General features: G+C 39.6%; 1 protein-coding gene across 1 annotated transcript in view; it reads right to left on the reverse strand.

The window, feature by feature from the left end:
* onecut2 (one cut homeobox 2) overlaps positions 1–15,674 on the reverse strand; it is a 32,759-nt gene extending 17,085 nt beyond the window's left edge. The window contains exon 1 of the mRNA XM_044334579.1: positions 14,465–15,674. Within this exon, the coding sequence (XP_044190514.1) occupies positions 14,465–15,674 (1,210 nt within the window). The remainder of the gene's footprint in view (positions 1–14,464) is intronic.
* Between the last annotated feature and the right edge of the window lie 375 nt (positions 15,675–16,049).

The following is a 16,049-nucleotide window of genomic DNA, read 5'->3' on the forward strand; positions in this document are numbered from 1 at the left end:
TCTCAAATAGCTGCCACCTAACTTGGAGAACTATTGCGACTCACTAGCTTGTTCCTGGCTGCATAGCGTGTTAGCAGTTAGCTCGCCAGCTACAGTAGTTCATCAACTAGCCCCATCACCAAGCTCCTAGAACCACCTAATTTACAAAGACACACTGATGAACTTGTGTGCACTGTGCTGCAAAAACTGCATCACAAGCAAACAGACAAAACACAAGCAAATGAAGGCAACATCAACTCAGTTTCAGCGTGGGAGGCTTTTGAAACGCAATAGGTTACAGATTACTAGTTACCCTTTTAAAAAATTAATAAGTAATATAACTTAATTACTTTGTCAAAGTAATGTTATTTATTATATTTGATTACTTTGTTTTAACTGGGCAATAAAGCTGAAAAGTCCTATAAACATCAATTTAAAGCAGGCAGAGTAAACCTGACAACAGACCTCAACATTGATTACAGTCAAACTTTTGTTAAAAGTTCTTCAATATAACTTGAATTAAGATTGGAATGTTTTGATTTTAAAGCACAACCACCGAAACAAATCACCCGTATGCAGATCACAAACAACAAACTGTGACTCAGACAAGAGGCGTAGCAAATTCAAACAAAGTACCAATCAAGAACAACCCTCACAATTTGAGCTCATACCGCCAAATAAATAGAGCCTGTCTAGACATACAGACAGCTCCTTGTAAGCCATCCTACCCTTGATGGTGTTGCACTCAAATTTGTCCCAACAGCTTTGCTGACCTGCGTTGTCCGGAAATATGCCAAAAGAAGACATTCCTGCACAGCGAAAAGATGCAAAGCAACAGAATGAATGTTATATTCTACATATAAGCTTTTTACAGAAAATAATATATCCATATGTAACCCCTTTGTAATCACCAACATTTTGATTAAAACTGTAATTTAATTACGTATTTATTCTCAGTAACTGTAACAGATTTGACAATACATGTGCAACTTTTAGAAAAATTCTGCAAAGAAATGAAACAGATACAGTATATTTCATTCATAAATGTAACACATATGCAACATAACAAAACACACTGCAAGCACAAACAACACAATTACCAGGAATTATTAATATTGGATGCTAACGTTCAGTGCCAGTGCAGGAGGTGGTGGGTTAGAGTTGGTAGCAGATGAGTGTGCAGCATGTCCAGCTTTCATGCAGAGAACAAGAGTTTGCAATCTCATCACTGTAACTGTAACTCGCTCTAACTGTAACCACAATCTAACCACATTAAGACGATTACTGCTGCAGAGTCTCACTAACACCAGCAGAGTGGATCACTTCACTCCACTTCTTAAATCTTCACACTGGCTTCTTCCTCTGTTGGTTTATAAAGCACTGAATGGTTTCTGATCTGCTACTACGTTACGGACCATCCAGACCTCTCATGTCGTCTGAGACAGGTCTGCTTTCTGTCCGCGCAATCAAAACTAAACATGGACAAACAGCAGTTTTTATGCTCTACATATCTCCACATATCTCCTAGAAAACTGCAGGTCTGTTCAAGGCCTTTTATTACACTCAATTTGGGACAATTCATTCATATCTTGCATTTCACTGTCGCCAATATCAACGTTCTCTTTTTGGTGGTAGGGTTGAATTATAGGACAGTTTGCATCCTTTAGCCGTATTACATATTACATATTACTATTGTTATTATTATCATGAGCCATCGAGATGCAGCTTGTCTCTCTCTCTCTCTTTCTGTTTTACACTGTCAGCTCTCCCTCCCCCCTTCTCTCTCTCTCTCTCTCTCTCTCTCTCTCTCTCTCTCTCTGTCTACACCCCCTCCCCCATCTCTTCCAGGAACTGGTCTGGATCAGGTTCCTGCAGATCAATGGAGATCTGGGTCCGCACCGTTTACGTTATCGTTGCCAGTATTAATGCTCTTTTAATCTGCTCGGGATTACAGCCATCGATCCACATCATCCATCCGCACGCACAGCCGAGCCCAAACTGCTGCTTCACACACACACACACACACACACACACACACACACACACACATTTTTTGTAAAAAGACATACTGACTCCCAGACAGAGAAGGAAAAACCAAAAATAACAGGAAACAACAACATGAGGAGAGACAGGAGCAGAACAACAAACAGAATATACGTCCACTTCCTTGTTTGTGTTTGGACTCGGTATCTGACCATCAGAGTATTGATCGGTTATAGATACACATCAGCACATTTACATACAGAGAACTGAAGGCTGAAGCGGCAAACAGAGAAACACAGACTGGACGGAAGTACGAAAGATTCAAATGTGGTTTGGTGTGTCATTATTTTGATTCTCCTAATAATAATTTGTTTTCTTTTTTATTTAATGGTTTTATTAATAAAATTTTAATTATAATAATTAAGTTAAATATATGTATTAATTTATGTATTTATATTTTTTATATGTATTCATTTATTTCCATTGTATAAAGACATTGTTTGATTTTTCAATAAATAATAATTGTTATGAGTGTTAATATAAATATAATTGTATTATTTATTTGAATAATAATTAATAACAGGCAATCAGTAAATGTATTACATATATCAAAAGTTCTAATTAAATTTTATTGTTGATGTTTTATGTTTCAACTAATAATATTAATAATAATAATAATAACAGCAATAATAGTTATAATGATCATAATAATTCAAGTCTAATAAAGGGATCAAATTATTTATTTGTTTGTTTGTCATCCTCACAGGTAAATACATGATGTTTGTCAGACACGAGGTCAAACCAGACCTTGTGTTTATTTTCCTTTTTTTAAACACTGTCTTTCACCATAAACCCTGCCTGGGGACTGACGGGTCCGTCCCGCCTGTCGTCGTTCATTACGCCCCCGGACAGAGTTATTTCAGCCGCGCTGTGACACCAATACTAATGAACCTGGAGGAGGAAGGGGAGACAAGAGGAAGGAAACAAGACAGCAAAGACAGAAGGAGAATGCAAAGGAAAAATACATTTAAAAAAACTGAGAAAATAAACAAATAGCGACAGAGAAGTATTCCCTGCTCGATGGGGATTGGGGAGGGATTGAGGGCTCTGTCTATTTAAAGTCGCTGTTATGTGCCTCATATAAACTTCAGTAAATCAATTACAATAAATCAATGTTTGAGACATATCGTGAACAAATAATCATCTTCTGTTCTACAAGTCCCTACATCCTGCATGACCAAAACAAGGTCTCAGATCCCTCCTCTGTTCTGGGTCAGGTCTGACCTAATTTGCTACTAGTCTCCAATATTGATTGAACACTCTGCTACCATGTTGAAATACATACTGGTACCATATTTTATCTTTCACAGGATAAGCCCCTTAACATGGGTCATGTTGTTTTCAAGAGGGGTCCTTGTGAAACAATGCATTTTCACAAAACTATCCCATTCTGTACTGTGCACGGACAAAAACAAACAGAGAACGATGGAATAATACCAAAATTATGATAATAATAATGTAAAAAGCACAGCACTGCAGGCTAACTAAAGTGCATGTGAACCGACCACTATAACTTTGGAATGGAAGGTGATTTAATATTGTACTTCCATGAAAAGATTTTTACTAAAAGAATGGCAAAAATATCCTTGTTTTAGTCCCTACTGGATCCTACATTTCCCATAATGCCACTCAATTGTATCTTTCATTAGACCTTCTCTGCCTGGTAAACACCTGTCTTTCAAACTCCATATCCCCAGTTAAAAAGTTAAAAATTTCCAAGCTCAAAATGAGATAAATCTAATGACATCACTGTTACACAGGGTTAAGAGCCGGCAGTTTTGGTATTAATCAGCTTCACCAAACTGACCAAGTTTAAGTGGAATTTCAGCAATCTGACACGTTCTGGCATGAACACATGTGAGCCAGCTCGGCCCAGTTTGAAGGATAAGGCAGGTGTTATTTTTTCCTCTTGTCAACAAATCTAACAGTGTGTTAGTCCATCTTTAAATACACTTCCCTATCCGGCCAGTGGCACTCAGCTCCAATTGGTTCCTACTGAGGACATACATCTTTAACAATGGCTACCAAATATCTATTTTAGATACATTTTTAATTTTTAATAAAAGGCTCAGTAATTTCTTAAAACAGCTGGTCACTGTAGATTTAAGAAAAACTTAAACAAATAAGACGTGCATTTTTTGGGCACTATTTTCAGTGGCGGACTAACACACAATTGATTTATCTGATGCATTACATCATAAAGCAAATAGGGGGCGCTGTTCTTCCACAGTGAACTGAGCATTGAGACTTTCTGTTGATAGCTAGTGGTGGAAGGAGAGAAAAACTGATGGAGAAAAATCACCTCTGGGACGTTTTGTGTACCTCCGAAGCAGAGGCACACAAAACTACAGGACTGATGGGAAATGCAGTCTTTAATTTGAGAAAGATGAGTTTTTAAAAACTACTGTAGTGACATATTACCACTAATGCACTACTTTCAAAATAAATTGGGTAAATTATGTAAAAAACCATGAACCATGATTGTGACTTTCAGTTCAGAGTTGTGTTCATGTCCTCCCTGCTGCTTCCTACCTGCAGATGTGTGGTGTGTGGTATTGTGTAGCTCTGACTGATTGTTCGGTGTGTATTCTCTGAGCGCTCCGCCTCGATGAGCTCAGAGTCCAGGTGTCACGTTTGATTTGACCGCCGTAATAAAACGGCGACAGGACCATTTTCTCTGAACCCGAGCGGCTCAGTCGGCCCGGCAACAGTCCTCTACCGCTCCAACATCGCCGGGGCGTCATAATTGGTGTGGACAGTCTTAATGAAAAATCACTACACTATACCTCTGATATTCTTATTGGGAGCTACAGTGAAGGTTGTAGAGAGTCTGAACGCACAAGGCTGATGTTTGGAGTTTCAGATTTGATAAAGAGCTCTTGCTGAATGGATATGATGCAGTCAGTGCCTTTGCATTGTTATTAATCAACACTCTTGTTATATTCTGAACACATCTCAATATGCAAATCAGGTAGACAGAGCTGGCGGGCTTGTTAACAAACATAGTGTGTTTCAGATCAAGGAAAGGCTAGGTGACATACTCTCGAGGGACCACTTCAACGTGCAAAGTGAGGGTCACGTGACAGACAGCCAAAGGCATCAACAGGCCACTTCACGGATGCCTTGCTAACTAGGCTAATATTACCTCTTGCTAGCGCTAGCTCGGCTACCTAGGATTTTATTGCACTCTGATTGATCTCTGAACAGATCACAAGTGGAGGTCTTTTATGTTGTAGCTTCACAGACTAATTAGCAACAAGTCCTCGCACCCCAAACTACATAATAAGTGATTTGTCAGTGCGTTCCATAACACTTTAGAAAATTCATTCATATGAATGTTTTCTGATCTGCCACCTCTATGGTTAAGTTTGGTTGGTTAAGCAAGTAGCACAAAAACTACTTGGTTAAGGTTAGGAAAAGAAGAAAGGCAACCAAGAGAAACACACACCATCATACATTCTTTGCAGGTGCTCGGTAACAGTTGTCATCACAAAAAAAGGATCTAAAGTCATTTTGATCTCAGTTATTTCACTCTGAGCCAAAGTGTCAGACAGACATACCAACAAAACTGTCATCTCAGTTTCCAAAACTCCTAAAACTGCTATGAAACCTGACAGGAAAGACAGTACATAACTGTTCCTGTCAAATCTTCTCACGCTGACACACAAACAAACATCAGAAGTCTCCACTCAGCAGCCTGAAATCCATTATTACAGATCAATAGCAGCCTGCGAATATGCAAGAGGTCAGAGCAGAAACCCTGAAAACGGACACAAACTGTATTCCCACAGTCTGAAACTGTAAGACCAGGTACACACACACACACACACACACACACACACACACACACACACACACACACACACACAGAGTAACTGCTGTTAATCTGTGTGTCATAAAGTCCAGCTCATTAATAATGCACTGCGTCTGCTTGCAACAGGACGCATAAAATGGAAAATATTTAGGTTCAGTCATTCTGATTTTCAGCACAATTTGACGCTGAGTGGGCTCTTCTCTAATATTCTGCTCTGCAACACAGAAGACAATTAAAGTTCAACAAGGTCAACAACTGCCATGAAAACCAACAAAGAATTGACCCTCCTGACAAGTGTGTATCCAAAGCCTGATATATCTCATCCCACTGTGATAGATGTCCACTGGTGTCCAAAAACTATTAAAAACAAATAAATGAGGCGTGTTCCCTTATTACCATGAAAATCCCATGACTTTCACTGACAGCAACTTAACAGCGATAGACAAAAAAAACAGCAAAGTGGAAGCAGTTGCAGTTAATTACTGAATGAAAACAGTGAATAAACTGTTGTATCAATGGTATTGGTGCTACAGAAATGGACAATATCTATTTACCATGTGAACTATTTAAGTACATGTTTTATACCCGGCATTTATTTGCTCATGCCACCACTATTATTTGCACACCTGTTTTTACATGAGCTATTCTATTCTAACACTGACTTGGGCATTGTTTTCTTTTCATCCATAATTCACTGCAATCACAAGCAGGCAGCGTCCTCCAACCAAACAATGGACTCCTCCTTCTTTCTCTCTCTCTCTCTCTCTCTCTCTCTCCCTCCCTCCATTTTGCCTGGTTAACCCGGCTGCGAGGTGAAGACGAAGTGAAGTGAGCAGACCGAGGTGGGTCACGCCGAGATTCCCATCAATAATTCATCGGGCCGCTGCTGCCTCTGCTCTTGTGTTCAATTCCCCCGACGATCACATAATACCTCCCCCCAAAAGAGAAAGAGAAAGAGAAAGAGAGAGAGAGACAGGTCCCAGGAAGGAGAAAGATAGAGAGAGAAAGAAACAGATTCAAAATGAGGTAGTGGGAGAGGAGGAGGAGGCGAGGAGGAAAAGCTCAGAGACAGCTAGAGAGATTTTTAAAGATTTGTTTTTCTTTAATTGTAGTAGTGATGTGCATATCATTTGTTGTCTTTTTCTCAGGAATTTTGTATTATTACAATTATATTGTAAACCTTGTAAACCCAGCTAAAAAACAGATTCCTCTGGACTAACGTATATGAAGACAAGCAATAATAGTTGGACATGTCATTCCAAAACTGAGGAGCTTCAATCTGATTCTATAACAGCATCTATTCTCCTGGTTTCAGGCTTTCCACCAGATGTTGGAACCTGGCTGCAGGGATTTGCTTCCATTCAGCCACAAGAGCATTAGTGAGGTCCAACACAGATGTTGGGTGATAAGTCCTGGCTCACAGCTCGGGTTTCGGTTCATCCCAAAGGTGTTAGATGGAGATGAGGTCTGGGCTCTGTGCCGAACAGTCAAGTTCTTCCAGACCCATTTCTTTATGGTCCTAGCTCTGAGCACGAGGCAGTTCTTCACCAAACTGCCACACAGTTTGCATGCTATTGTCTAAAAATCAATGTATACTGTAGAATTAAGATTTCCCTCAGTGGAACTACTAGAATTAATTGGCATTTAATTTCTCTTAATTATTCAGTCTGTACAGCTGCGTTCACCTCATTCTCACCATTTTTCTGTTAATATTCTTCGTGGAGGTAGCTAGCTCGCCTTAAATGAAGACGACATCTTCATTCTTAATCCCACCTATAAAACTCTGATTGGTTGATTGTTATGCGTACAACACCAGATCTATTTGAATTGCTGAATTAAAGAAAAACATCTCCAGACCTATATGTACAGGGTTGTCCACACACTCTTGGCTCTAGAGCGTAATTATGGTCATGCCAATAAAGCAAATTTCAATTTAGAATTTGTCCTTTTTGCTTTTGTTTATAAATAAACATAATAATTATAATTGTTGCAAACATACAGAGCATGAATGTGGATAATGTAACTGCGGACAATAAACCTGTCTTCCAGCTCTCTCATTTCTTTCTTTCCCTGCATGCGGTTCCTGTCTCTCCTCTCTGCTTGTGTCAGGGTCAGGGGGAATGTTTGCTCCATCTATTGTCTGAGTGTTGCAGCTCTGACCTCTGACCTCAGCTCTATTGCTTGCTTGTAGCGTTGTTGATCTAGGAATTGAAGCTCCTTCTGTTGCTACAGTCATTTTAAAGCCACTGTGGAGAGAAGCGAGGGCAATGAAATGCGCCTGGAAAAGAAAAACTCAAAGTACTGGTGTAAGGAGTATCTTCACAACAATCTGATCTATATGCATGTTTCTGACCGCCATAAAGAGGTAAGAACCTGGACAATATTGACCCAGTATCAGTAAAACCACAGGACGCCGATTTCAGTTCCGGAGTCAAACTGAAAGAAAGAAAACCATTCATATTTCTGCTCTCATCTAAAAATATCTTAAACCTGCCAAACTTCCTGATTTACATGATAGAGAGATAGGTCCGGTGCATGTTTAGCCTAGCTTAGCACAAAGACTGAAGGTAAGGAGAAACCGCAAGCATAGCTCTTAACAGAGAAAAACACACCATGTTAGCTAACTATGGCGGATCATTTACCTAAAATGAGTATTAAAAGGGGAATGCAAAATTAAAAGGCAAAATGGCAAATAAACTATTACAATATTTTAGTCCTAGATTAATTAAATGAAGAAAAACTGAAAAGAGACATTAAATAGCAAAATGGCAAATTAATACTGTGAAATAGAAATTTTAAAATGAAGTGACATTTCAAATGCTGAAATAGAAAATAGAAACGCTTAAATGTAAATGCTCAGATTAAAAGCTTGAAACCAAATGGTTAAACTGAAAACTGTAATTGAAAAGGAAAATTAAAACATATATAAGCAAATCTGAAAGAGAAAACAAACTATTTGGCTAGTTTGGTTTTGTTTTTGTTTCTCATTTTCCACCATCTGTTCCATTTGAAATTCATCATTTCCCTAAATAAAAACTTGATGTTATCGAAAGCAGTTTTTCTTTCACATTTCAGTTAGTTGCTCCTGCTTTCAGTCTCTGTACTAAGCTAGCTAAACACATCCTCAACCAGATCAAAGACTTCCCAATATGTCACAGTGTTCCTTTAGATAATGACATTATTATGTTTTTTGTCTTTGACAAGCACATGGCTTAGTTAAAATCATCTGTTAGCACAATATACTAGATACAACACTTTCTAAAGTTTGAGATAAAGCCATAAACAGAGTTAGCTCCTACATCCAATTAGCTTAGAGTTAGCTTCTATGCTGTAGCCTAGCACCTGGCTTTAGCCAACAAAACTGACTCTTGACTCTTTGATTGCTGACACACCATGTAAATCAGACAGCTTCAAGTTCTTTTCTTAAATGAAAAAAAATATATATACACAAGATAAAAAAATATAAAATTATTTTGTTAATGGTACCTCAACTCAAGTACTGTATTGTATTGGCACAAAAAACTTGATTTAAGCTTTGATTCATGCATGTTGGACTCTTTAAAAAAGAAAACAGAATCCCACATGCAGCAGCCAGCGAGTGTGTTTGGTTATCAGAGGAGAAGCAGATGAGTGCAGCTCCATCAGACAGCAGTATTAGTACGAGGCTGTGCAGTGTGTGTCTGCACGCTGACATTTTACAACACACAGGGGAGCACAGATCATATGAACGCTACCCTGCTCTCCTCCAGCTCCACCCTCCATCCACCCTCACTCATGTCATATCCTATGAACCTGTATCGTCAAATATCAGCCCCGAAAATCAAAGAAACCTTAATGAAATGACGACGAGACGATCTCATCCACGAGAGCATGTGCACCAATTGGAAATATGAAGGTCTGAATCGAACCAAATCTATCAACCAAATCTAATCAAATACAGATTACCAATCAATTTTTTTTTTTGAATCAGATGTGCATGCTGGGCTGTTTTTCAGAAGGATCTCCATTAAAACGCCACCTATTTGCATTGATTAGTCTGTAAATAGTCTATTCAGCAGAGACTGTTCAGCTTCTTAAAACCATGTTACATTTTCACTGTCAGAACTCGCTTCAGCCGCTATTTAAAAGGAGCACAATAAATCTCACAACCAAAGTATGAAAGACTACTGAGCAGATATCACAACTAAACATCACAAACTACAGCGGGATGTGTCATATGGAAATGGAAAATTTGTTTTTCTTTAAAGTAACTTTAAATATGATTCAATTTCCATAAACTCTTCCAATATTAAAGCACCACAAACACACTGAAACACTAAAGGTTTAAAGTAGGAACATCATAGAGGTTATACAGGAAATAAAAAATGCTACATTGTTATTATGGTGATATCATGAATTATTGTTTGAATTGAATAATAAAAATGACTTAAAAGTTTTGGGAATAATTTAGTAATATTATATATTGAAGGAAAAAAATGCATTATTTTGTTTTATTTACCTAAGTTTTAATTCACTATAGGAAATAAAGGCAACCTCTATTTGAATACAATTATTAATACAGAATATAATGACACTACTGTTTAAAAGAAAACTGAAAACCTTTCTGTTTTCTCAGGTTTATGACTGAGCAATTTATCAACTGAGTGTGTGGTTGGACAACTGTTCTACAACTTTTTATCTTTTTTTCTTCTTTGTGTGAATGTGTGTGTGTGTGCTTGATTTGGTGTTCATTTTTGGTTGAGTTTCTGCATTTTTAAACTTTGCTTTAAAACAATTTATCATGTTGATGAATTTCATGCTGATGTTAAGCGCCTTGAACTGTCATTGTGTATGAAAGGTGTAATACAAATAAAATTAACTTATGGTGATATTTGAAGTGTCTCTATAAAAAATATTATAGAAATACAATATTATACTTTGTAGAATATCTATCTTCACTAGTAAAGAAAAACTTTATACAACTATATATTTTGACTATTCTGTATAATTTCTTATTTGCATATATTTTTAAGGCGTATCTCTGATCTCTGGTCTGTGCTGCTGTAATGCAAAACCTCCCTCCTGGGAATCAGTGAGATTTTATCTGATCTTTTAACTGCAAAATGATGGATACTTAATGAAATACAATGACAACAGAGTCAGGTATATTTCTAAGATTATTATAGAATTAATGTGGCCATTTAAATAAAACAGCAGGCACAAGAACTCGCTTTTTAGGAATAATTTGTAAATGTACACAGTGCACTCCACATAGGTTGTGTCTGTTAAATTAATAGTACATTGTATCATTTTAACGGGTGTGTTTGTTAAAAAAGTGTGTGCTGGTTCAAAGAAAACACACAAATATGATAAAAGCGAAAAACTGAAAGGAATCCATTTCAGTCTACTTGGTTTCAGCAGGATATTGCTGTCCGGGGAGTCATGGGTACATATAAAACAAACTGTATATAATTTAATTTAAAGTAAACGTATTTTACTGAAACATAATGTCGGACTCTAGACTACACGATCAATATTTACTGTAATACACTGTCCAATGAAAACCGTGTATCTCCTAAATGTAAATTTTTCTTGAAATAAGAAAAATAGCCTTGTTTTGAGTGTATGTCAGCTTTGTGACAGTATATTGATGATAACTCAGTGGGTTTAAGGAGGTTCTTTTAGTTAATGTGGAAGCAGAATTTTCTCAACTCAAAGCATTCGATCCAAACGTTCAATTCAGTTTAATGGAAAACTTCAAATCAGCAAATAGAGATACGTATGGTTTTCATGAAATAAAATGAAAGTTTTCAAAGGGAATTATCACTCTACATTATTTCAAATACTTACTTCTCTGTAAACTGCAATTTAATTTTTTTCTTGTTTCTACATACTTAATCAGAATTAGTTCCTGTTGACAGTATTATTTGAAAAATTTTCACAATTTTGCACTTCTTATATACAGCATATACCAACCAGACCACAGCCACTGTATATACATTTTTCAGCAATAATTTAACCTGTATAGATACTGTATGTTTAGCGTCTAGTTGTTTACAGTAATTTTATCTATTTTCAACCCTCTTGTCTGTACAAAGTGTTAGTCTGCTCTGCTTTGTTTTGTTTGTGTGTCTATATTTGTATCTTGAGAGCTACACTGACAACCGGAGTCAAATAAAATTGATTCTGAAAATGCAGCAATGGCTTAAATTAATTGCTGAGCATCAACAATGTCCTGAAGCTCTGATAAATGATGGATGATGCAACTTGATTCAGTTTCATCATTTTCTTTCTATGTGAGATTTGAAGCCTAAAATTAGGTTTATTAAGAGTTTTCACACTGAAACTGAAAGCAGGCTCAAATACTTGAATAAGTCTGTTACTGTAGGATATGAACAAGTACTGATAGTGAAGAATGTCTGCTGTCCAAGATCAAACTGCTGCTTTGATTTTTAAAAATGGAAAATAATTGAATTTTTGAAATTTTGTTATAAATCCTACTAGTGACCTCCATTACATGTTTTACAGTCAGATGTTTATAACCTGACCGTACCTTATACAACATATGGATTCAAAAAGTTTTTCAACTTTATGAGATGAAGAAAATATCATTATTTACCGCTGTCCAGTGAAAACCATGTATATCCAAGTATTTGTGATTTTAGATTTTTTTTTGGTAAATTTCTTTAACTTCTTCTTCTACTATTTGATGTAAAAACTCAATAGATTTTAATTTTTTTTTTTTTTTATCATGGCTTAATGATGTGTTTAGTCACAAAGCTGAAAACAGGGCTGGTTTTCTTGGCTCATGAAAGGAAGGTTGACATTCAGGAGATACATGGTTTTCACTGGACACTGATCATATCCACATGGGCTCCAAAAGCTCAAATTTATAAACAGTTGGAGTCCTGTGATGGCTTGTTAATATAACGAGATTATTCTTTCACTAATTATGTGCCATATATTTCTCTCTGTATCAAACAGTCATACATAATCTCCTTTTGTTCTTCTAATGTGGTTTTTTGTTTTGATCATATGTGTGATTTCTTAGACTTTTTAAAATGTATTTCAAGCTTAAATCAATGGATTAAGAAACATTCACAATTCAAAATGGGAAATTGTATTGTAACTGCACAGTATAAGACGCTGAGCTCAAAATGAAACATATGTTAAAAGAGGGAGAGTAATGTGAAAAGAAACATGGACACAGTGCTCAAATCCACTCATCATATACTGAATGAGGCCCATTAACGTCAAGCCACAGAGAAATAAGCAAAAACAAAGATTTACATCACTGATCTGGTGTTATCTCTCTACTGATTCACACTAACTGCATGTTAGTGCTTCTGTTTGAAAATATTTGGCAATTCCCTTGACCCAACTATTTCTGTTCACACTGCTTATAATCTAACAATAAATCAGGTTTTGCACTTGTCTTGTGCCTTTTATAGACTAACATGAAATTAAAGCATTCTTATTGTAATAATAGACCTACAGATCCAAATGGACATAAAAACAGCTCTGTTAAATACACCAAATATGATCAAATCTTGCTGAAAAACTCACCACAGACATACTAAACCCCAACAGCAACATTAAACTCTGTTTATGTTACAATATTCCTGCAAAACTGAATATAATCTGCCCTCAACCTGATCATTAAAAGCCACCTGATCCTTCTTTATTTTTGCTCCGTCCCTGCTGCTGCTGCTGCTGCTGCTGTCCCCTGCAGACAATAGATGCTTGTTGTTGGGACAGAAACCAGGTTCCTCACTAGAGGGGGCACCAGACCCACTGATGCTACAAACCTTTATGTCACAGCCTACTGATCACTTCAAGCTCCCCACAACCAAACACAAATCCTCCTCCGACCCTCTCTGTCTGCTTTCAGTGCTTTCTCACACCTCTCTGCCTGCTAATACCATAAGACTACAATAAGCCTCTAACAGGCTAATGACAGCAATAACACCATCTGAATAATACAATCCCTGTTATTATAAAAACACTCATTAACACTGAGAATAAACAGTGTCACCCCCTTTGATTTAATCAAGTCTTAACATGTAAACTTGCAAATTGATTTAATTATTTTCTACAATTTGTGCAAAATTTTGAAATTTAAAGAATTCGTTTCAAAGAAAGTATTGCTTCCATTTTTGTCCTTTTTCCCTTTGTTTTCTTTTTCATGTATTAAAATGCTGTTTTATTTTGAAGCGTTTGATCTTAATTTAGATTTAATTCTGAGCCGGATAATCAACTGATTGTTAGTGAGAGCGCAGTGTTTCCCACTAACATGCAGGGAGAGAAAATAACATCTGGGTTACTGCACAGTGCACAGAGACAGGCGACTGTTGGAGGGAAATCCCGTGACCTTGTCATTTCGTATCGATCCCTTTTTGTTATTGATCAATAATGGTAATCATAACACCAGTGATTCTACATAAATTTCATTCATCTAAATTGGAGCGCTGTGCTTGAGAGAAGACACGAGGAAAAACCAAAACAAAGCCAGCAAAATAAATAAATAAATAAATAAATAAAAAGTCAATGTGTTTTATTTGAATTTATATATTCCTAGTTTCGTCCTGGTGCGCAAAGCAAACCCAAACACCAGCCTGGCACCGCAGATAGTTATTTTTCTGCTCTTACCTGCCAATCTGAGGGCCGACATCCTCTGAAACTCGGGCTCCTGCAGCCACTTCCACATCCTCCTGAAGGTCTCCCGGCCTGACTTTAGTTTACTCCAGGGTTTGGGGTTCCTCAGCAGGTCCGACAGGGTCCCCTGGGAGCGGCACAGCACCCTCTGGGCGAAGATGGCCTGGGGGATGCTGTACCTCTTCAGCTCCGCCGTGATCCTCTGCGCCACCTCTTTGGTGTTGATTTCCTCCAGCTGCCCCGAGCTGTTCACCCCCTGCGTCCCCGAGGAGGAGGGCGGTCTTTCCCGGGTGGAAGCCAACACGGGCCCGTGGGATGGAGACTGGAGGTGGGGGTGGGTGTGGTGGCCCGCCGAGGATGCGGCCGGGTGACCCGGGTGGTGCATCCCGTTCAGGTGCGGCATCATCCCGGCCGCCGGGCCACCGAGGCCTCGGTGCTGGTGGTGGTCCCCTCTGGCCAGCATGGAGGCGGTGTGGTGCGCGTCGAAGTTCAGCATCTTGTCGTGGCCTCCGTGCGTCGTGGTGCCATAGTTGTGGAGACCCTGCTGGGTGTTGTGGATTGAGCCCAGGCCGTTGCCCAGCACCGGGGAGAGGCTCTGACCCATCCCGGACATGTGGTCCTTGTGGTAGGGGCTGTATAGGTTGTTCATGCCCGGTAGTCCCCGCTCGTCCCGCATCAGGGTGAAACTCCCGCTGACGTTCCCGGGGAGCCGCTGGTGGTGGTGGTGATGGTGATGATGGTGAAACTTGTCCGACACGGTGGAGATGGGGGGCAGCGGCTGCAGCGGGGTTAAGGTGGTGTAGGTGCCGCTCATCCCCATCCCGGGAGAGGACGTGTCGCAGGGCACGCTCATGGCGTGGTGCAGCGGCAGGGACAGCTCCGGCCGGTACTCCCCGCTGCCGTCCAGTATCGTGGCCATGCCGGACACCATGGCTGAGCGGGATGACGCGGCGGCGGCGGCCAGGTCCTGGTGTATCCGCAGGGCGGACGCCGCTGCCGCCGCCGCCGCCCCGTGTCCCCCCGACGAGCTCCCGCGGCCGTGGTGCGGGCTGTGGCTCATCAGCTCCGCATCAGGGGCCACGGAGCTCACCGCCACCCCGCCATGCAGGCTGCCAATGCCGTCCATTGTCATGTCCGTGTTCATGGCGTAAGCGTCCAGATCCTTGGCCAGGCATCTATAGGCGTTAGTGTAGGCAGTCTTCATTCATCTGTCCTCTCAGTCCATCAGGTCGAGCGGAATTATCTCTCCTTCTCCTCCTCCTTTCTCTCGCTGCTTCTCCCCTGATGCGCCGGGATGGGTCAGTAGCCGTATCCCTTCTTTTCCTTCACTTCCTCGGTTGTTTCCCCGTCCTCCTAAGGCCTCTCCAGCTCGGTGTCTTTGTGTATTTTCCCCGGTATGTGCACATTAAAAAAAAGTGTTTTTATCTCGATCGTACGGGCCTGTGCGGTGGCTCCCCCATATCCAGCCCTCTCCTCCTCCTGTGCTGCTCTGCTCCTCAGACGGGAGCTGTCCACGGTCCCCTAGCCGACAGCTCAACCCAACCTGCTGCGAGGGGGAGGAGAGGGGGAAGCGGGCAAG

The sequence above is a fragment of the Thunnus albacares genome, chromosome 18 (genome assembly GCF_914725855.1).
Source record: "Thunnus albacares chromosome 18, fThuAlb1.1, whole genome shotgun sequence".
Classification (NCBI taxonomy): Eukaryota; Metazoa; Chordata; class Actinopteri; order Scombriformes; family Scombridae; genus Thunnus; species Thunnus albacares.